Genomic DNA, 16,322 nt, shown 5'->3' on the forward strand with positions numbered 1-16,322 from the left:
TGTGAGGCAGGAAACCATCAAAATCCTAGAGGAGAACACGGCAGCAACTTCTCTGACCTCGGCGGTAGCAACGTCTTACTAGACATGTCGCAAGAAGCAAAAATGAACTCCTGGAGCTTCATCAAGATAAAAAGCTTCTGCACAGTGAAGGAAACAAACAACAAAACTAAAAGGCAGCCTACAGAATGGGGGAAGATATTTGATAAAGCATTAGTATCCAAAATCTATAAAGAACTTGTCAAACTCAACACCCCAAAAACAAAAAGACCAGTTAAGAAATGGGCAGAAGGGGTGCCTGAGTGGCTCAGTAGGTTGAGTCAGTTAAGTCAGTCCAACTCTTGATGTTGGCTTAGGTAACAATCTCACGGTCATGAGATCGAGCCCCATGCTGGGCTCCTCACTGGTCACGGAAACTGCTTAAGATTCTCTCTCTTCCTCTGTCCTTCCCCATCCTCAAAAAGAAAGGAAAGAAAGAAAGAAAGAAAGAAAGAAAGAAAGAAAGAAAGAAAGAAAGAAAGAAAGAAAGAAAAAGAAAGGAAGGAAGGAAGGGAGAGGAAAAAATGAGCAGACGACATGAATAGATGTTTTTCCAAAGAAGACATCCAGATGGCTAACAGACATATGAAAAGATGTTCAACATCACTCATCATCAGGGAAATACAAACCAAAACCACACTGAGATACCACCTCACACCTGTCAGAATGGCTAAAATGAACAACTCTGGAAACAACAGATGTTGGCGAGGACGTGGAGAAAGGGGAACCCTTTCGCATTGTTGGTGGGAATGCAAACTGGTGCAGCCACTCTGGAGAACGTATGGAGGTTCCTCAAAAAGTTAAAAATAGAACTACCCTACGACCCAGCAATTGCGCTCCTAAGTAGTTACCCAAAGGATACAAAAGTACAGTTTCAAAGGCAGTGCCTGTACCCCAAAGTTCACAGCAGCACTATCAACAATAGCCAAGCTATGAAAAGAGCCCAAATGTCCATCAACTGACGAATGGATAAAGAAGACGTGGTATACATAAATACAATGGAGTATTACTCATGCTATGTGCAATGACGTGGATGGAGCCAGAGGATATGCTAAGCAAAATAAGTCAGGCAGAGAAAGACAAATACCCTATGCTTTTACTCATATATAGAATTTGAGAAACAAAATAGATGTACATACGGGAAGGGGGAAAAAAGAGAGAGGGAAACAAATCACAAGGCACTCTTTATGATGAGAACAAACTGAGGGTTGAGGGAGGGAGGTGGGTAGGGGATGGGCTAGATGGGTGATGGGCATTCAGGGAGGGCACTTGTCGTGTTGAGCACCGGGTGTTGCATGTAAGTGATGAATCACTCAATTCTACTCCTGAAAACAATATTACACTATATTTGAACTACCTATACCTTGGATAAACACTTGAAAAAAGAAAAAAAATACACGCACATCCGTGGAAAAACCACCTTACGAGACATGGAAGCGTGAATGGGGAAGGGCAGTGCAATGGAGTGGAAAGGGCACGTGACTAAGGTTTCACCTCTGACCTGACATTCACCATCTGTCTGTCAATGGCAAAATAATCACTTTGGATGTAGTTTTCTCACCTGAAACACTAAGAGACTGATAGTAACTCTAAGATCCACGTAAGCTTTAAGAGTTGATGCTCTAGTGAGGTGGTCCTCAAAGTGTTGTCCCTGGATCAGCAGGCATCAGAAATACCTGGGGACTGCAAGTGTTAATGCCCATCTGAGACCTACAGAATTAAACACTCCAGGGGTGGGGCCCCGCAATCTGTGTTTTAACAGGCTGACTGTTTTAACAGGCCCTCTAGGTGACTCTGAAGCACACTCAAGTTTGAAAACCACTGGTCTAATGTCACTCAAACTAACAGGCAAAGCAAAGATGCACTCTTCAAAGCGTATTTGGCCTTTCATCCGAATTCCTTCCTTGGATTCCTTCATCTGGACCCTCCCCGATCTGGTTCTCATGACTTTCCTCCTAAATTGGCGACGGACCCTTATTCAGACTGATAGCGTCTCATGCCTCAGTGGTACCATTGAGAACTCTGGAATGACCGAGCCCTGGTCCATCCCCCGCAGAGAACCCAGAGAGGATGTGCCGTGTCCCCGACCACAGGAAGTTTCGTGTCCCTCTGACGATCAAAAGATCCGCCACCGGAGAGGTCAATGAAATTAAAGGTAAGAAAGCAGCGTATCCTACCCTGGGATACAGGCACAGGGGAGAGAGCACAGCCCCGCTGAGCTTGCTGGGTACCCAGGGGTTTCACTGATCTAGCGGACACAGTAGTACTTACGTAAGTACTTCTGTGTCTCATTCCCAAAGGTGGAGAAAAACAAAAGGGAAAATACGAGTCCTTTTCTCCACAAACACATTGATGGTGTGGTGCATCATGTTGAACACAGCACAGTGACCTGTCCACAAACCCGGCAAGCGCCTCAGAATCAGACCTGGAGGAAGGGCAGGAGCCTGGAACCGACTTATCATTTGGGGTGAAGTACTCAGCAAACAAACAGGTACGCAGCTATGGAGCGCCCCAACGTCACAGCTATTACGTATTAGAGGAACAAACCCACAGCCTTGGGACTGAGAATGTGACCCTGGAAAACTAGGTCACGTTATTATTTATTTAATTGAATAATGTTCTATGTCTGATGGGATCTAATACCTGAGGCTCCAACAATTTGACGATCTATTAATGCCAAAGATCGCCCCTACATCCTCCTCATTCACATGCTTCTGGTTTTGTTTGTATTTGAGTACTGGCTTGGGCTGGGTGATGCAGTTTTTCAAAATGCTTAATTATCTAAGGAATTTGCTCATTAGAGAGAACGGTATAGTAATGTGACATTGGATCAGTCCTTCAGTCATTCCTGCCTGTTGTCTCAAGTCACCCGAGTCCTTCATAAAACACGGTCTGTCTGGATTGGAATGAAACTCCCAACTCCTGTCCCTCGATCTAGCTCAAGCCCGTCTTTTTCCGATCCAGAGTCTCTGACCCGTCTTCGATCCACAGCTCCCCACGCATATGTCCCTCCTTGACAGAGAGCCACTGCCGGGCTGAATTCAAGTGGCATTGGTCAGTGACAGGGCCGTCCCTTGAGGTGGAGCCGGATGGATGTTCACACGCTCTTTAAAGGCACAAAGCCTGGGTCCGATGCCTAGTCTGCCGCTGCGTGAGTGCACTGAGCCTCAGTTTTCTTCATCTATAAGAGGTGAGTGGAGACGTAAGTAATTACCGCCCTGGCTTACGAAAATAAAATGAGATAGAGCGGTGCCCAGCCCAGAACAAGCATTCAATAAACGGTGACTGTTACCTCTCCAATGTCTTCCTTCTTACAGTCCCCAGTGGAAATGCCTTTCCTGCGGACAAATTATTATTACTCCAAATTTTCTTTTGTGGAGGGTTTTGTGCCGTTCTTTCTACGAGACAAAATTGACAGGCCCATCTCGGCTCTCTTCATTTCCCCAGGTCTGATTCTGAGGCACTTGCCCGATTTGTCGACAAGTCACTCTGCTGTGTTCATGGAGAAAAGGACTCATATTTTCCCTTTTGTTTTTCTCCACCTTCGGGAAGAAGTGCAGGAGAACTTACTAAGGGTTTTGTTTAGGTTGACTGCAAGCAAGTAAATGATCACTAATAATAGTAATAGTAGCTATACTAATGGGTGGAATCAATGCAGAACTATTCGCTTCAAGTTATTTACAAGTCCACCCTACTTAGAAGTGAGCCTAAAGCGGAATCTGAAGGGTGCCTGGGTGGCTCAGTCGGTGAAGCGTCCGACTTCAGCTCAGGCCGTGATCTTGCGGTTCGTGGGTTCAAGCCCGGCGTTGGGTTCTGTGTTGACAACTCAGAGCCTGGAGCCCGCTTCGGATTCTGTGTCTCCCTCTCTCTCTGCCCCTCCCCCCCCCTCAAAAATAGATAAATGTTAAAAAAAAAAATAAAAATAAACAAAGTGGATTTTGAGAGGTGCCGGGGAGAAGGGACATTAGGGTGGCGTTTTCCAAAAAAATGCATTTTGTAAAGCACTAAACCCTGGATATGATCTGCCCAAAAAAAGGGATGGGGGTGTATCTGTAGTTAAAGAAGACTTCCCCTTCTTGGAGAACCAAGAATCACAGTGTTCCTCAGTTCCTTAGAAGTTCTCAAAAGTCCTGTTTTACAGAACTTGCTCTCCTCTGTAATACCTGTTACCAGCCCAGGAACGTGTAATCTATGGGACGTGTGTAGAAAATTACATTTCTCCGGAGACCCGTCACCTCTCTGCAGCCCGCGCTTACCAGCATCATGGGGAAGAATCTTGGGTCAGTTTAACTGAGATTTTTCTCCAGAAATCAAGCTCTGTTCCAGCTGTGCTCATCATCTGGGAACAGGGCTTTGGACTACGCCTTGCACACGTGAACAGAGTCAAGGTCAAGATTCTTTTTATCTCTCAAACCCTGACTCGGCTCTACCCTCGTGGACCGTTAACCGGGACCCCGTTGGAGCCGATGGGCCACACCCAGCCGCGATACCCGTTTATCAACTGCCCCCCCACCCCCCGATCTCGAACCGTCTGCATCACTCAGCAGTCATATTTGGTGCTGAAAAATCTGCATCAGGCGTTTCAATCCGCCAGCATCATTTATCCTTTATGCTAGTTTTTCTTTACAGCCATGGTCTGGAAACATTTATGATCTCACACCCCATCAACCAGAAGATCTGATCGTGCAACCCTGTGACGGGTATGATACACACAGCACTCTCAACCTGTGTATTAAAACCGAGCAAAGCTTAATTTCTTTTTTTTTTTTTTTTTTTTTGATAGCAAGATTAAATCCCTGTTCTTTTCTTGCTGCTTGTCCACGGCTCAGCTCGCACCCTCTTTGGTGCTTTGGGGGCCAGACGAGCTACGGCCGGAGAAGAGTCCCTATGACACAGGACCCCTTGGCAGGAACTTCCTGGCAGACGCAGGCACACTGGCGCCTCTGGGTTCCGCCAGCACGTGGTGGCCCGTGGCCCTGATCTTTCAGCCCTTGGACAAACCACCACAGGCACACAGAGTGCCGTCAGCTGGGTCAGGGAGGAAGTGGTCTTTGTAACAGAACCACAGCAGCGTCTGGGCCGCCTCCCTCTTCCAGAAAATTCTCCGTTTCTCCCCCTTAGCTGCTCCCGCTCTGCAGCTCCCTCTCCTCCTAACTCTTGTGGCTCTCCTCCCACGGAGGTGAAGCACAGACGCGTGGCTTGGGGGAGCTGGGCCACGCGCCCACACCGTGGGGACCCCCGGCGCAGCCGGGATGGGCCACCACGGTCCTCCAGCGCCTTCTTCCCTCCGGAACCCCGCAGCCTTGCGGAACTTCCAAACCCGCCCTCCCAAATGACGCAGCGCAGCGGCCACCAAAGGGCGACTTCTGCAATTTGGGGGCTGGCGCCCTGGGCCAGGTATGGGCGGAGCCACTCCTTAGGCGCAGAGCCAGCGCCCCCCTGGGGGACGCGGCAGAACCCGGACGGCCTGGCCTCCTCCACGTCGTCTTCGTTGCTGCCAAAACGGAAACTGAACTTCCGCACGAGGTGCGGGGAAACCACCGCAGGTCACCTGCGCCGCCCGGCTTCTCCGGAACGGAGCCACCCGGTGCAACTGCTAATAACGCGGAGATCTGGGCAGAAAGAAGCTTCTCTTTCCCAAGTAGTCAAATAGCGTCAATGTGCCCTTCGGGGTTGTTTGCAGAGAGCGATTCGGGTCGTCCCTGATCAAAGACACCTTCTTCGCACCTCTCGCACGCAGAGTGTCTGAGAGGCACTCTCACGGCTCGCCCTGCAAATGGCACAAAGACAGATGCGCCCTACGTACGTTCCCTACGCTCCTTTAAGCGTCGGTGTCTAAAATGGCTTCAGACACATCTTTAAACTTTTCCGACTGATTCTGAGAATTAATACCCCGAAGGTCCACATGTTAAAAGAGAAATATCCCCGTAGGTAGTTTAGCAAAGGATTTCCCTGAGACCAGACTGCTGGAATGACCCTACTCGGGACAGCAGAGTGTGAGCGAGGGGGACCCCACGGCAGGTGGCGAGGGCCCGAGTAAAGGGGAGGTCTTGGAGGGGCTTCGAGCACTCGGGAGTGGCCTCAAGTCCTGAGCCCAAAAGGCAAAGGGCTCGGAAAGGGTGAGGGGCCCTGGATATCAGCCTGTGCCAATTTCCTTGGGTATCCACGACTGCCCCTGTGGAAAGATCTCTGCGGCCATCAGAGCCACCTCCGAGTTGAGACTGAAGGCCAGCTCCTTGGCCAGCTCCTCTCCGAAGCCTTTCCCCGTGACAGGCCCCTGGTCACAGGCACAGAGAAGCAGACAGGCCACTGCCTGAAACTGCTGTTCAAATACATTCTGCATAAAGGAAAAACGCGTGTGTGAATAACGTCCATTCAGATTTGCATCCCGAGTAGCTCCCATCTCCTTCTCTGAGCTGCTCAGGTATTTTCAAACAGCTTTTTTATTCAAAAGTAAAGAATGGCGGGGGGGGGGGGGGGGGTGGGGGGGATGGGGAGGAATTGCACAGCTCCCCCATTCTTTCTGTTCTTGTTCTGGTTGCTCAAGGAGAGTGGGCGTTACCAAAGGTCCTGGCACACCTCCAGATGTCCCCCCAAGGGGGACGCAAGGGACAGTGAGCTGAAGGCTGTCACCATCGCATCCCACCTGTTGCCTCCAAAGCCAGCCGATGAGTTTGCATGGCTGGTTTGCATGGTAGTCCCTTCGGACGAATTCCCCAGGAAATCGGTAACGCTGTGGCTACGTGACTGGCTCAGAGGTTTCTGGAGCACGGGGGAGCTGTGGCGATCGCACCTCTCCCCACTCCCGCCCCCACTATCCCTGATTCCTTTCTTTAAACACTAGCCCTTATTAAGATGACCAAGGGTGCCCCCAACACCCCCCACCCAGGTGAGGTTCAATCGTCCCTGGGAGCTCTGCCTTCCTGGCACTCTGAAGGTCGACCCAGACAGACATGTAGCCTTGACGGTGGCCTTCACTCCAGTAGGAAGGCCCCCTTTCCCCAGGGCCCCACTCTGTTAGTTTGCAGTATCAGGGTTTGAACTCACTTGGCAGTGTAGACGCGTTCAAAGGCAAGTGTTCCCGTCCTCTGGAAGCTCCGCCCATTCTGTGTCTTGCTTTCATGCTCCACCTTGTGGGCAAAGAACCCTGACAGAGGGAAAGGTTTGGATCTGGTTTACCATGGGCACGTTCACGAGCCTGTTGTCCCCTTATTTTACTAGAACGTTAAATGTTTCCTCGGTGTGCCCTCCAAACAGCCCCGAATGTCTTCTGTCAAACGTCATTTGCCAGAAATTCACTCAGCAGCTGTCTCTACTAACCTCTGACTTGCCACGAGCCAGACACTTAGCTTGCATCCGAGAACAAAACACACAAAGGACGTTGGCCTGAGAAGCTCATGCTCTGGCAGGGGTGGAAGAGGAGGAGGCAGACGGTAAACCGCGAACAAAACATTTAGATGAAATTTATCCAGTGCGCCCGGCCGCGGATGGAGGGGAACGCAGAGCCTGGTGGGGGGCCACGTGCGGTGCCCACAGGGTGGACAGAGCGAGAAAGCACTAAGCGAGCCCAGGCCTGGAGAAGAGGATAGTTGAGAAGCGCCTGCTGGATTTGGTGGCGTGACTGTGACCTTGATGTGAGCCGCGGTAAGAAAATCAGAATTCATGCCCATCTCATGAGCCACAAGGAGTCACTGGCAGGGATAAGCTGAGCAAGTGGTGGAAGCAGGAAGCCACTCGGTCTTCTGCATGGGGAGCGTCCAGAGGGGTCAGGACCGGGACAACGGAAGATAGGGAGCCCGCTAAGGTGGGGCGGTGGGCTGGGGGCGGGGGGGTTGCTGAGAAGCCAGAATCCCAAGGGTCTGTCTATAGATTGGATGGAGCGGGGAGGGATGAAGTTCTCTCTCCCTTCCCCTCCTCTTTTACTCCTCTGCTCCTATTTCCAGAATATCAGGGGTCCCTGTGGGATGCCTTTTCATCAGCTTGATATTAGCCTCCTCAAAAAGCTGTGAAATGGAAGCCTTATCAACCGTGTATAGGAATAAAAGCCTTCTCTGGTTTCCTTTTGGGCAAAAGCACAGCCGTACCCTAGCAACGTGCCCGTCTGGGGGCATAGCAGCTACGGGCCCGCTGGTAAGCAGGGGGCGTCACCCTCCAGCAGACCCCTGACGTCTATTCCTTCGATGGGCCTTGTGCCCACTCCTCGGAGTGAGCCATGCTGTCTCCCCTTTGTAGACAAGGCCCCAGTGACTCAGGGGGGTTGGGTGGCATTCCCAGAGCCACCCCACTGGGGAACAGTGAAGCTGGGGACTCAGATCCAAGGGGGCAGATGAGAATATTTTCTTCCTGTTGCTGTCACATTGCAGCTCACCGCAGGGGACCCACCAGCCACACGGGGTTTAAGTACACATCTGTCTGTTCTGAATGTCTCTTCTTAGCACAAAGGACAGCAGGAAGTCCTGCTCACTGACTTTCCAGAACCTAAGCGTTCTGAACCTAAGGGCCCAGAACCTAAGAGGCCCTCGCCTCTGAACAGGTGGCAGAGATAATATTAAGAAAGTCAGAGGTGATTTCTGCAACCAGCAGCACGACGTGGCTATAGTTCTCCGTGCCTGCCTGCCTTCTCTCTCTCCTTGCTCAGACAGACGCCTTCCTCGTTTGCAGGGCTTGCCCTCGACCTGTGACTTCCAGCCCATCCCTGCCGCCTCTCCAGGCCTTTGTCTCATCAGTGTTCTCCCCAATTCCTGAACCTTCCCTCTCTTTTTTCCTCCTTCTCTTGACCCTAGAAACATACTCGGATCTTTCCTACCCATTAAACAAAAAAGCAAGCCTGCCCCAGCCTACGAGGCGTTCCCTCTCCCTCCTTCTTAGCTACACTTGAACGAATTTGCCTTCCTTTGCCCACGCCTCACCACCCATTCACACCCCACCCCCCATTCACACCCCACCCCCGTGTTATCTTCCACCATGTTACAGAAACCTCGAGCACAGAGACCATTGATACGCTTATCTTGGCCAGCTGCTGATGGTAAGCCAAACCAGAGAGATAGCGCCAGAGTCAGAGACACAGAGAGAAAAGGCTGCCGACCACTAAAGAGCACACACACCGCATGCCGGGCACCGCAGGCTACTTTCCCTAGGTTGTTCCATTGCAGGGTGGTTTTGTTTGTTTGTTTGTTTGTTTGTTTGTTTGTTTTTTGGGTAGGCTTCACGCCCAGTGCGGGGCTTGAACTCACAGCCCTGAGATCAAGACCTGAGCTGAGATCAAAGGTTGGACGCTTGACCGACTGGGTCACCCGGGCGCCTCTCCGTGCGATATATTCAACAGACACGTACGGAAGTTATCGTAGCCCCACTTGTCAGTTGAGGAAGCTGGGAGCCAGAGAAGGCAAACAGCTTTCTCAGGATCACATAAAAAGATCTTGAGGACTTAGTTAGGCACAAAGTTAATACGAGCCAGCAGTGCGATAACAAGTGTTCAAAAGAATAATGCACCTGTGATTATCTTAATAGGATTGATGTCTGGATCTCAGGAAGAGTGAGTTTCCCTGTACAGGAAGCGTCTGTCTGCATCTTAGAAAGCTCAGGGCAAGATGGGTGGGAGGGTGTAACCCAATGACAAGGGACTCTGGAAACCAAGTCACAAAGGAAATGATACATTGATGACAGGATAGCTGACTCTGTAAACCTAGAAGCAGCAAGCATAGCCCAAGCTTTTCCAGACAATAGAAACAGGACCAGTGGATAGAAGTTACAGGGCAGTAGATTTCAGCACGTGTAAGAAAGAAGTTCTTGAGTAGGGAGCGTTTGAATAAATGAATTTGAGGCAATAAATATAGCATAAGCATCTACTTTTTGGAATTGGATTGAATCTCAGTCCAACCATTGTTCTAACCTCTCCAAGCCCCACTTTGCTTATCTGTAAAATAGGATCGATCGATCGATAGATAGATATAGATATAATTCACAGGCTGCAAGGATTCAGTGAAATAGTATTATGCCCAGCACAAAGCACCATGCTCGACACAAAGCAAACTCCCAATACACCTAACAAGGGAAACGGGGAGTTCAGTAGCTGTGAGCTCTCTATCACGGGAGGGTCCAGGCCGGAGCTGTTGAGAATGCTGCAAATAAGATTTCTGCCTTGGGGGCGCCTCCTGAGTCCTGTTTCCACGGCCCATTTAACCCTACGTTGGGCCATTAGGTCTTCCAATATGGTGCCCGTGAGATTCACTTCAAGTGTGTGTGGTGGGGGTGGGAGTACCAGGGATGTCACGGAAATGGAGGTGTTCCCTGCCAGCTCTCTAGCCCTCCTTGTCCTATGCTCACAAACCCCTGTGAGAGCAGGGCCACGATGTCTCCCTTCCTGGCTTCACGGTAAGAAGAGAGTTGAGGCGAGAGGATGATGCCAGTTCCCACCGCCTTTCCCCACAACCAGAAGGGCGGCAGGAACGGCTCTTCTGCTGGAGGACATCTCTTCTCTGCTGCCACTCAGGCTTCCATGCATGGGCTCAGTGGCCCTTCCCCTCGGCTCACCTTCTCCTCTCAATCTAACTAGTTGGGCTACTTATGGAAATCACTTTCTCCAAATCCATGCTTATTGCCTGCGTGTTTCTGCATGTCAACACTGCTGGCACCTCGGCAGGAGGGGTCGGAGGCCCTCTGGATGCTATTTATAGGAAATGCATCTATCTGCATTCCCTGGGAAACCAGCCTTTGGTGGTTCTGGCCCAGCTTTCTTGGAACGACGTATTTGAAACTTGCTCTGTGCTTCCAGATCTGTGTTTTGCTGGATCGAGCTGGAAGAGGGCCACAGGTTCAAAGATCTTGATGACTCAACAACGTTTCAGAGTCGGAGGGGGAAGTTCCAGCGGGCCGGCCGGGCTCTGGCCTCTTTCTGGGAAATGAGGTTCTCACACAGTGAACAGAGAGCACAGACCCTGGACACCATCATGGACACATGCGGACCGGACCTCTCTGTCGTGGGGCAAAGACAACGTCTATGGTGCCGGGCGACAACACGGAAATATTTTTTAAAACTAAGAGGAAGGGTTTGAAGTGGCATTTGGCGGGGCAGGGAGAGAAAGCCACCGTTTTTGCATATTTTCTGAACTCTCTGAGGAGGACCCATGGTTGCAACCTTGAGGTTAATTAGCATTGCAAAGAGAGGTTCTGGACAGGCACTTGAAGCTTTGCAGTTCGCCTGAAAGCCCAGGTGTAAGCGAGCACAGATATTCTCTTCCGGGTCGTTTGGATTTGTCTTGTTCCCCGACATGGGCACATTTGACGGTCACAAGTAAAAGGCCTCACCCAGCGGTCTCCACATCACACGGCAGTCCGGGGCTCGGCCTCAGAGGGAAAGCATGGCTTTCATGTGGCTTCAAAAAGAGCCTGAAAAAGTCTCCGGGCCCCAAACGGTGGCTCCACCCTGGTCCAGGTTTGCAGCTCCCCACCGGGCAGCCTTCATCCCACATCAGCGGCTGGAGCTCTAGCAGCGAGGCCACTGTGTTGTGTCGCCATCTATCTGAAATGGCCTGCCAAAAGTCAAGGCCCCCACGCCGCGGCTGTTAAGGCTCAGACATTTGGCCGCCTATCATCTCCCCTTCCACACCGTACCAAGGAAGAAGACTTAATCTCATCTGCCAAAAATAATTAGGAACTTCGCCGTCCCCCTCAAGTCGGATCAGGGCTTGCTTTGCACTCGGGGAAAAGCCCGGGACCCACTCGACAGGCCCGGACCTGGTTCTGCATCTCGGGAGCGATGAAGAGACTCTATTCTCACAACAGGAGACCCTGCGGCCTCCCCCAGCTCAGCTCTGAACCGAGAGGCAGCAGTTCGGGGTGACCTACAGCCTTCCAGCTAGCTTAGCCCCATCCACACTGGCCAGTGACAAGGCACTGGCTCCCGGTTCCACCGGTGTTTGTCAGTTACGTTGCCATTTACAAGGGGGAGGGTGGGAGGGGAGACCCTACACAGAGCTGGAAAAGCACCGCCCACTCACCCAACCAGAACCGTCTTTGAGGGCTTCCTACTGACCTTGCCTGGTCATCTCTTTTCCCTATCCTTTCTTTCCTGGGACACCCACCCCACAGCTATGTCCCCATAAAGCCAGGACTCTGACCATCACAAGGGCAGCGGGGCGGGGGGTGGAGCCTGGAGGTGTCTGCACGTTGAATTAATGAATCCCTTGCTGATTCGCAAGGCCAAGGGAGCTCCTGACGCCTGCAGGAAATAGCAATGGCTCAAGGAATGGCAGACTAAACAACCCACCTGTTCCCTCTCGGAGCTGCAACTTTATTGTGTGGATTTAACATGAAAATAGTTGGGTCAAAAAGCAGCCAACTGTTGTTCCACAGAGGAAACATACAGGGGAAAGCGAGTCTTTCTGGTGTGGGGAGGTCTCAGGGAAGCCTTACTCAGGGCTCAGAAGGCTAATCCTCAGCCTCTGTCCAGATTCAAGTTGGGGGGAAATAACAGAGGATCCCAAATTGGTGAAACATTCAAATTTCCAAAGTGTGACAACAGTGTGTGAACACTCAATAATTACCATTAAGTGGTAACAGCCGCCCTTGGTAGATACTTTCCTTTTTCCTCTATCTTAATAAACTGCAAAACACAAAGCCACTGGAAATACTTAGAAAAAGAATCTGTGGCAGTCCTAACTGGGAACTTGAAAGAGAAAATGTTACACGGTCTTGTCTTTTTCAGGTCCCGGTACCTTGCGTATTTCTTTCTTCCTTGCTCGGTTTTCTTAAGTGATAGCGAGGTGGATGGAAATGCAAACCCCGCGCAAGAAAAAATGTTTCCTCTCTCTCTTTACATTAATAGTTAATATATAATGGGTATGAAAAATGCTTCAAAACTATACATCGCTAGGAAAAAAAAAATATTACAAAGAATCTCTTTCTTCCAAAGAAAAAAGAAGCAATACAGAGATAAATGATAATAAGGTGATTTCTTCCTCCCACCATCCAAATTCAATTTTTTTTTTTTTTTTTTAGCCTACAGGTGACAGGTAACGTCAGTTTCACTGAAGTCAGCCCAGCTGCGCTTAACAAAAGCCCAGTGTCTTGAGACAATATGTATTTCACTTTCCCTTTCTAGGCTTCTTGCCTCCCACCCGGTCTCTGGCCACAGTAATTAATAATTAAAATGCTGACTGCAGACACTTTAGTAAGGGTTTTTATAAAGCTTCTAGATCGCAGCCCCGGCTTTACAAACATGGTTAGTCACCAACATTGAAGTGCAAGAAATACCAGAAGGAAACCCCCAAAGTCATGCATAAATGCATATATCCTATACATTCAAAGCAAAAAGAAAACAAATACAAATAAGGGGAAAGTGGGCAAAAGTGTGCACAGACACAGAGAACGGTGTGAGCTTCTGACTTTCAAGCGATTGACAAACAAAATCTGTTTTGTCTCCCCCTCTGAGTGAGGGCGTTCCCTTACCGTTCTGGACCACGCTGATGAGGGTGACAATGGCCAACAGGACAATATTGCCCACGGTTTCCTGATCCATGTTTGCTTCAGGCTCCCCGGCAAGGACTGCTCCTGTCTGGTGACACCCTGTGCTGCTCAGAAAGAGGAAGTGAGGGCCCTGCCTTTCATCACTAGAATTTCCAAAGGTCCCAGCACAGTTACACGGTGACTTCTTCTTTTTCTTCTTCTTCTTCTTTTTTTTTTTTTAACTAGCCACCAAAGTGTCCTGGCTCAGTGTGACCTGCCAGGAGAAGCAGGGCTTGGAAGACGAGCAGGAAGGGAAGACAAAATAAAACTTATGTTTTAGGGGCTCCTGGGTGGCTCAGCTGGTTAAGCGTCTGACCCCTGATTCCAGCTCAGGTCATGATCTCTCGGTTCATGAGATGGGGCCCCACGTCGGGCTCTGTGCTGACAACATGAAACTTGCTTGGGTTCTCTCTCTCTCTCGCTCTCTAAAAATAAATAAACTAAAAACAAAACTTGTGTTTTATTTAGAGAGCACCAAAAAGATCTGTGTTTTGAATGCTGTGACTGCTTTCTTGAATTCCCAGGAAAAAACCCAGAATACATAACACATGGCAGGGTCCAGAGTAGCAGCCACAGAATAAGGCCTGGATGGGTGAATAAATGGATGAATGAGTAAGAGGGGGACAGCTGACATCTCTATTTCCACAAGGGAAAAAAAAAAAGGCAACAAGAGAATTAAAACTAAACCAAAGAATGTAGATAAGGAACAGAAATGAGGTTACAGATGACCCTTAAGGAAAACTTTGAACAGAAGTATTATTAAACACCGTGGCTTGACCCCTCAGAGCTCATTGTTGAAACACCTTCCTGCAGTGGCCTCAGTGTAATTAATGATAAGAGAGGAGAGAAGGTGTAAGAGTGAGCCCGCTGGGGAAGGTAGGTGGTGACCTGGCATTTTACGGGACAGCTTTCTCCGTGTAAATGGCAATCCCTCGGAAGCCACACAGAAAATGCGAGATTCCTGCGATCTTCAGCCCAGACCCAACACTCTTTAGCAGCGACGGAGTGGAGCCTTTATCAAAACCTCACTTTGAAAGAGAACGTTAGCCACTATACTTGGTGGCCGCAGGGAGCTGCACCGTAGTGTGGGAGAGGACGGCTTGGGTGTCCTCCGTTCTACTGAGAAGAGACAGACGTCCGTGGAGGCAGTGTCCAGAGCTTGGACTCGTGGAGGCCAGTAGCTAGGGCGATCCAGATATGGTCTTGACACTCTTGAGTACTCTCTGAGTGCCTGGGGCACTCTGCCAGGTGTGATGTCACAAGACCGCTTAGGGGGCTCAGCACCAGCGAGATTTGTATATTCACCTTAATGAGATCTGATTCGTATGGGTAGTTTGGTTAAGTTTCAGGAGCTGCTTAGGGCCGTGTAGATAAGGAGCCTGACCCTCATAAAGAGGTTGCCTTTCTAATGCTCATCATAACTCAGAGATAATGCATCAGAGGCGAAGGCCAGTCCCTTTTTAAAGTACTCCCGTTGCAAACAGTGGCAACTTAGCTCAAACTAGCATGGGCAAAAAGAAAAGGGGGGAAATGATTGGCTCAAAAAATCCAAGGAACCAAGCAACCAAAAGTTGGAAAGAACAGAGATGTGGTTGGGCCTTGGAGGTCAGGCATTCTCTCTCTCTCTCTCTCTCTCTCTCTCTCTCTCAAATAGAGTTCTCTCTCTCTTTCAGTCTCTCTCTTCCTCTCTCAACTTTCTCTTGGTTTGTCAGCTTTATTCTCTCTGCAGATCACTTTTCCCCACACTCTAAAGGACTGACTTCTCTCATCTGAATTCTTAGAACGATCTCACGGGCTCTGGGTAGTCACATATCATTCCTTGGACAACCAGATGGCAGGAAAACGAACGAACTGGTGGTTTCCATATTGTTCCCTAAAGAAAGATTGGGAGGGGTGGAGGCATGCCAGGTGTACGTAAACACTATCACACTGTGACTGTCGACTCCTTGTAATTCCAGATTGAAACACCCAGTTATCAAAGAAGTGTCTCTCTCATACAGCCTGGTGTCTTGAAGGCTCAGCCTAATCTCCTTCCTGCTCGGGCGTTTGTGTTTCTGGCGTGTGAGTGTGTGTCCGCAGGCACACAACAAACAGCATCAACAGAGTCCAACGATGTCTTTGAAAATCATCCCAGCCTGGGCTCCTGCCTTCCAAGAAGGGCAACCTCTCCTCTTGCTTCCCAAGCCTCCAGGGGCCCCGCAATGTGGGAGTGGGATGGGGTGGGGGTGTGGGGATTGGGGGGGGAGGGGGTTGGCGGTGGGGGTGGGTGATGCCCAGCCATCTCCCCTTTAGAAGAGAAGGCCCTGGTAGGAGTTCAGGAGCTGCACCCCCCTCCCTCCCACGGGGGGCCAGCCACATCCGAGCTCCCCGGAGTCACCCTGGCAGCGTGAGCACGTGCCGATGGAGCGAGTTCACTTCACCCGGGAAGAGCGTTTTAATAGTCAGCCGAGATGGCCGTTAAATTACAGGGCGCGCATTAAGATTCCGGCTGCCGCCGCAGAGGAACACTTATCAGAGGTGAAGCCTCTGGAAATGCCATTCATCTCAATAGAGAGCTGCTGAGACAGAACAAAAAGACGAGGGGCGCCCGGGGAGCGGGGGAGGGGAGCGCACGGCCGGCTCTCCTTTCCCACTGTTAACGAGATGGTCCCCGGGTGGGCAGCCGGGCCTGGCGGGGCCCAGACCAGACCGGGCACAGGCCCCGCGGCCCTGATCGGCCTGTGCTTTTGCTTCTCAACACAGCCCTCTGTGCACAGGTTACTCCTCCCATTGCCCAAAGG

General features: G+C 50.4%; 1 protein-coding gene and 1 long non-coding RNA gene across 6 annotated transcripts in view; both read right to left on the reverse strand.

The window, feature by feature from the left end:
* ALOX5AP (arachidonate 5-lipoxygenase activating protein) overlaps positions 1-13,645 on the reverse strand; it is a 28,888-nt gene extending 15,243 nt beyond the window's left edge. Inside the window, exons 1-2 of one of the 5 annotated variants that reach the window (XR_002079547.2) lie at positions 13,486-13,641; positions 7,084-7,183 (exon numbers count right to left, since the gene is read on the reverse strand). Coding sequence is in view for 4 of the 5 variants with exons in the window: in XM_019447853.2 (XP_019303398.2) it covers positions 7,084-7,183; positions 13,486-13,555 (170 nt within the window). In the remaining variant the exon portion in view is untranslated. Of the gene's footprint in view, positions 1-7,083; positions 7,184-13,485 lie in introns of all 5 variants that reach the window. The other 4 variants (XM_019447853.2, XM_019447857.2, XM_019447855.2 and 1 more) reach the window with 4 other exon arrangements.
* On the reverse strand, positions 2,592-3,915 carry LOC109266098 (uncharacterized). Its single transcript, XR_002079548.2, has 2 exons — positions 3,329-3,915; positions 2,592-3,217 (listed from the first exon to the last, which is right to left on the reverse strand). It is a non-coding gene; the product is annotated as an uncharacterized LOC109266098 (long non-coding RNA).
* Positions 13,646-16,322: the final 2,677 nt, after the last annotated feature.

This window comes from Panthera pardus, unplaced genomic scaffold, assembly GCF_024362965.1.
Source record: "Panthera pardus isolate Hobbes unplaced genomic scaffold, ASM2436296v1 HiC_scaffold_1, whole genome shotgun sequence".
In the NCBI taxonomy this organism is placed as follows: Eukaryota; Metazoa; Chordata; class Mammalia; order Carnivora; family Felidae; genus Panthera; species Panthera pardus.